The 5,053-nt window shown below is 45.1% G+C and overlaps 1 protein-coding gene across 1 annotated transcript; it reads right to left on the minus strand.

The window, feature by feature from the left end:
* Positions 1 to 335: 335 nt before the first annotated feature.
* LOC124667194 lies at positions 336 to 2,997 on the minus strand. The gene is made up of 2 exons (XM_047204508.1): positions 2,551 to 2,997; positions 336 to 1,099 (listed from the first exon to the last, which is right to left on the minus strand). The coding sequence occupies exons 1-2, from the start codon at positions 2,945 to 2,947 to the stop codon at positions 1,020 to 1,022; spliced, it is 477 nt and encodes a 158-aa protein (XP_047060464.1). The 5' UTR covers positions 2,948 to 2,997; the 3' UTR covers positions 336 to 1,019.
* Positions 2,998 to 5,053: the final 2,056 nt, after the last annotated feature.

The following is a 5,053-nucleotide window of genomic DNA, read 5'->3' on the forward strand; positions in this document are numbered from 1 at the left end:
TTTTTGTTTTGTTATGTTCTGACTTGATCGAACATAACACAACACACACTGCCCCCGACACTGGTATACACAAAATAGAAAACAAAGCTTATACAACTCTTTCATACACAGTTTAATAATTATCCCATGGCAATGCTGGGGAATTAAGCTACCCCTCCAATCCATAAAAAGTGTCAGAGGGAGTTATTAGTACTAGTTATTATCAAGGGAAAAATAGCTCGCTATGACAAAATAGCGACAACCTTAAAATACGCTATTAGCATGCTATAACGTGCTATAGCATGCTATTAGCGAGACATTGTACACTCATTAATTTAGCGTGGGATCTCCAGATATGCTATAGTGCGAAATATCGCACTATTTTTTTCCATGTGATTATACATATATCAGTGCTGCTCAATTCTTGATGTGGCCTTTTTCAGTCTTGACACTACATAGTTTCAGTTCACAACAAACACTGTTTGCTGTATGAAGAAGTATTTCAGAGGAAACCGCTTCTACAGCCATGCAATACAGCAGACACTACAGACTGTTCCGGCAGACTACATACAATTGCCACTGCTTGAGAACAAATAAAGTTAAAAGGAACAAGAGAACAAAGCCATACTTGAGCCATCCACCCATGGATTTGCAAAGCTCAGGCAGGAGCAGTTCGGCACAACTGAAGCACCTAGTTAGCACTGAGCACTACAGGGGAGTGCAAAAAGAAACATCTCTCAGGCACTTGCAAACGCTGCGCCACGTAGAGACACCCCACGAGGAATGGAAAGCTCTCAGACGCTTTTGAAAAAGCTCCGATTGCAGGCCACCTTGAGATTTCTCGCTGTTCCATGTTATCACCGATCATCTCCCAGTGATCAGTTCTGTTGCTTCAACAGCACGAAGTGGAAGCAGCTCCCCCTCTGTATTTGCTCACCGGTCTCGAAACCATATAAGCAGATTCTTCAACTTCAGCCAACTTCAGTCCAGCTTGTAGTAGCATATATGTTAAGAGAGAACGAGCACCCTACCAACTTCCATCAGCTGCATAATTTGACTGTGCATGCCACTGTCTGAGCCCAATACTTGAGCCTAGCTTTCACTTCCTCTGGATCATCACCTATAAAAGCCAATAGATATGATCAGCCAAGAGAAAGCAGGTCATTTGTAGACGAAATTATTAAGAGGAAATAGCATCTCAGGATTTTAAATTAACAATGAATCAAACAGATACCGAGAACATGCTTTGCACTGCTGGGGTTTTCTAAAAAGAGAACTGAATAGTCAGGGTAGCAAAATTGACGCTTCTTCGAATTTGTAACTTTTTTTTGGAGGAGAAATTATATGCTGGCGAGAGGAACATAATTCTTCAGTGGGGGGACTATCTTGCTTTGCTTTGTTCTGAAGCTTGTCTTGCAGAAGACAGCTCGCTCTTACTAAGGAAAGTGGCTTCAATGAACAAGGCACATGTTGAGCTACTTTTTTGCTTGTGTTATGATAAAAGTGAGATGCAACTTCAGGTGGGTATTTCCATCATGTAGATCCCCCAAAGGATACAAATGAGAATACTAGTATTTATTCTTCCCTTTGTATGCTCAATTTTGTTTTCCATTCAGCATCAAATTTAGATGTAAAGAAACCATAGGATAGATGACAGCTGAAAAAGTCAGCAGAATCTTTGGAGTATCTACCATCCTAAACTTTTAAGAATAATCACAGAAATGGTTCCACGCCGAACATCTTACAGACTACACCATGCAAGCACCATCAACACAAAGGGCGATACTGAAATCTATAGAACAAGAACTGACTCATATCCAACCGAGAGTTGGAGAGGGCAATGATAACTTAGACCCAATAATCAGTATAAATCAATATATGATTGCCTCAAATTTATAAATGATTCAATAGACACAACAGATCTACTGTTATCCCCTAAAACAAACTACTGTTGCATCTAACTTTGTGAGTTCATAACAGATACAACTGACGCATCGAACAGATTGAGCAAGCTTCAGTGGAAAATTGCAATGATCGAAAACAGACATTCATGTGAACTGTTTCTTATTACTGCTTACAAATTTCCCCATTCTGCAACAACCTGGATGCATATTGTTTGGTATTCCTACAGGTATTCAGCATGAATTTCTATATTTCAAAATTCATGTGACAGTGTCAGGAACTCAGGATACAGCTACAATATTACGAATTTAACGTTCGGTAGTTGGTCAATTCAAGAGTAAACAAAAAAAACAACAACAGTACTAGATTATACCACGGTGTAATCTACATAGGATTCAACAAGCAAGCTAATGAGCAGAAGGCACCCGATCCTATCCGGGCGATACAGAGAAGCATCAAATCTTTCACGCGCGATTAAGTTCATCATGGAATCTCTCACCCAAAACCTTATTTGAGCCAAATATAATCCGATCCTAAAAAACCCAAAGTTTACCTCTAATCGTCTCCCAAAACCAGAGCATCCACACAAAAACAGCAGAGAGATAACCTCCGCGCCATCCTGGAAATGGGTTTACCGAAACAGAAACATTAGCAGGAAACATGTCTTACCAGGGCCAGATATCTTCCAGTCCGGGATGGGCGCCGCCGCCACCGCTGGCTCCAGGTCCAGGTGCCCCGGCGCCCTCTGCTCGTCGAGGAACCTCCGCGTCATGGAGTAGCAGAGCTCCAGCCCCGGGAGCGTCGCGCAGAGGCCAGGGATCTCGTTGTATGTGAAGCCGAAGCCAAGGTCGAGGCAGCCCTTGAGCTCCTCCAGGTCCTCCTCGGTAAGGCTCCTCGTCCTCCCCACCACCGCGCCGCCAACAGAGGCCGCCCCCTCGAGCATGACGCAGCTGCCGGTCCGCCGGTTCCGCGGCTGCCGGCCGCCGCTTCTGCTGCTGCCGGCCGTGGAGGAGGATGGCAGCTGCGGCTGCGAGGAAAAGTAGGAGGTGGAGGAAATGGCCGCCATTGTCGTTGTCCGTTTGCTGAACTGCTGTGGTGCTTCGGTTGGGTTTTGGTTTTTGCAATGGAGTTTGTTTGTTGTGCCTCGGAATGGCTCGGGTGCTGGCTTATTTATAGACGTTGAGTCTTGATCCGTTGGGCAGGTGTGCATGTCTATTTTCTGGATTAGTTTTAGGCGAGTAATTCCTGGATGTCTACGTTTTTTGGCTGAGCAAAAGGTTTTGGGAGTGTGATCTTCGTTTCTTTAGCTAGGCTGGCTGTCTCTATAAAACTGAACAGAAAAAAAACGGTCTCTATTTTAGTCATGCTACGACGTCTAACGGCGCGTGCTTAATGATTCGTTAATCCACATCATGGTCTGAACAGGTGCTTTGTACAGAGTGGGCTTCTCTTCACTAGTTCTATGTGGCAGACAGTGATAAACAAAAAGGTTAGCATTGTGCTAATGTATCATAGATTCATATCGTAAACAAAAAGCTTAGCATTGTGGCAATGTGTCTTAGTGTAAGTCTCACTCTTGCAGTTTTTGGTGGTGCTGTCGGTACTGGGTTCTCCAACTACGAGACAGGATCAGACGCAAATGATCGACGGCGAAGTTTAGTGGACCGACCAACTGAGAATTACGTGCACTACGTACCTTGAAGCCTTCGTAGGGCCACTGGCAGGGACTTGTACGTGGTACGTGGCCTTTCTGCCGCCTCTTTAATTAACCGCCAATGGTACCGTCCCCGCATGCGCCTTCGGCAACGTCATGATCGATGCCATTGTAAGTTTATAGAACTTGATCTCCCTCGATGTATATCGTCAACGGTTGCTTATCACGTAATTAAACAGTCTTCGAGTACTTTGACAATCCTTCAAAGCTTGATAAAATTGAGTAAATTATTTTAGGATAGAGGGAATATATGATTCCAACACAATACTCCGTACTTAGTAGTACAATAGAAGTAGGCATATATTTTTCTTAAATGATCATAATTAATAAGTGCTTGCTTCGAAATTGGTTTTGCGTCGTGTTCACTTAAAAAAAATCTTATACCATGTTCGTTTCTAACATATGATCACTCAAATTATTCAAAAAATAACACGAAGCATCTAAATATTTTCCTCAAAAATCAAGATAGGGCGGACGTCCTACGTTGCGCTACTAGAAACTTCACCCATGTTTGCCCTATTGGCACTATGAACTATGCAACCCAATGATCCATTATCCGATCCGTGTTGCTGACGCGGAACCCTCCTGTTGCGAGGAACGACGTGGAGAAAGGGGAGCTTGTGGCGGAGCCCTCCTGTTGCCACGCGGCGCGGCGCCTCTGTGTACGTGTGTGGAAGTGTGGATAAGTACAAGCGAGGAAGCTTGTGGCGGAGGAGCCAGCAGCTAGCGAGCGGCGGCCGCCGGTGACCATTGGCCTGGCGTCGCCCCCGGAATCTATTCGCGCGGCGTGGGGCAGAAGCTGCCGGAGCAGCCGATGCCTGGCCGCTCATTTGATCGCCGGCAGGACGCACGATCACGTTCAGCCACAAGTACACGACGCAACCAACCCACAATTTCCGCGCGCTAGTATGCCGCTGTGGTTGCAAGCATGTGATTCTGTCCCGTTCTGTGGTGCCCAAGGCCACGATGGCAACGCTACACCTTCTGCTTGTCCCAGGAGGCCAGCTGCATGCGACGGTGATTCATGAGAGCGTGGTACACGTACTGCAAGACAGACACCACGGAGGCGTTTCAAGAGAACCACGCTGGAATGTTTGCTTGTTGCTTGGTGGTCATACGTTGAGACTGATCACGGAGATGTTCGCGTCACAGCCCTACACCGATACACACATGCTCTGTTTTTCTTAATTTCACATTTGGATACCAGACACGCATGTGTCAAGAATATAAAAGATTAGCAAATACAGTTCAGATGCCTCGTGTCTAATGCAATCATACGTGCAGGAACCTCATGGTTTCACTCTTCTCTTTTTACTACTCCATTGTGCATGGTAAAATTTTGCACAATGGCGCCATGTTTCGGTAAAATGGTTCTGGATTCCAATACATGGTAATCCGTTGGAGATGACCTAAGCTCGATGTATTGGAATCCAACACACATCTTCGGCAATGGAGTAG

This window comes from Lolium rigidum, chromosome 6 (assembly GCF_022539505.1).
Source record: "Lolium rigidum isolate FL_2022 chromosome 6, APGP_CSIRO_Lrig_0.1, whole genome shotgun sequence".
In the NCBI taxonomy this organism is placed as follows: Eukaryota; Viridiplantae; Streptophyta; class Magnoliopsida; order Poales; family Poaceae; genus Lolium; species Lolium rigidum.

Excerpts from the sequence above, each read along its gene's own strand:
- LOC124667194 (XM_047204508.1), bottom strand. The coding sequence starts at position 2,947 with ATGGCGGCCATTTCCTCCACCTCCTACTTTTCCTCGCAGCCGCAGCTG. Across the intron at positions 1,100-2,550 it reads CTGGAAGATATCTGGCCCTG|GTGATGATCCAGAGGAAGTG; the intron begins GTAAGACATGTT and ends TGGCTTTTATAG.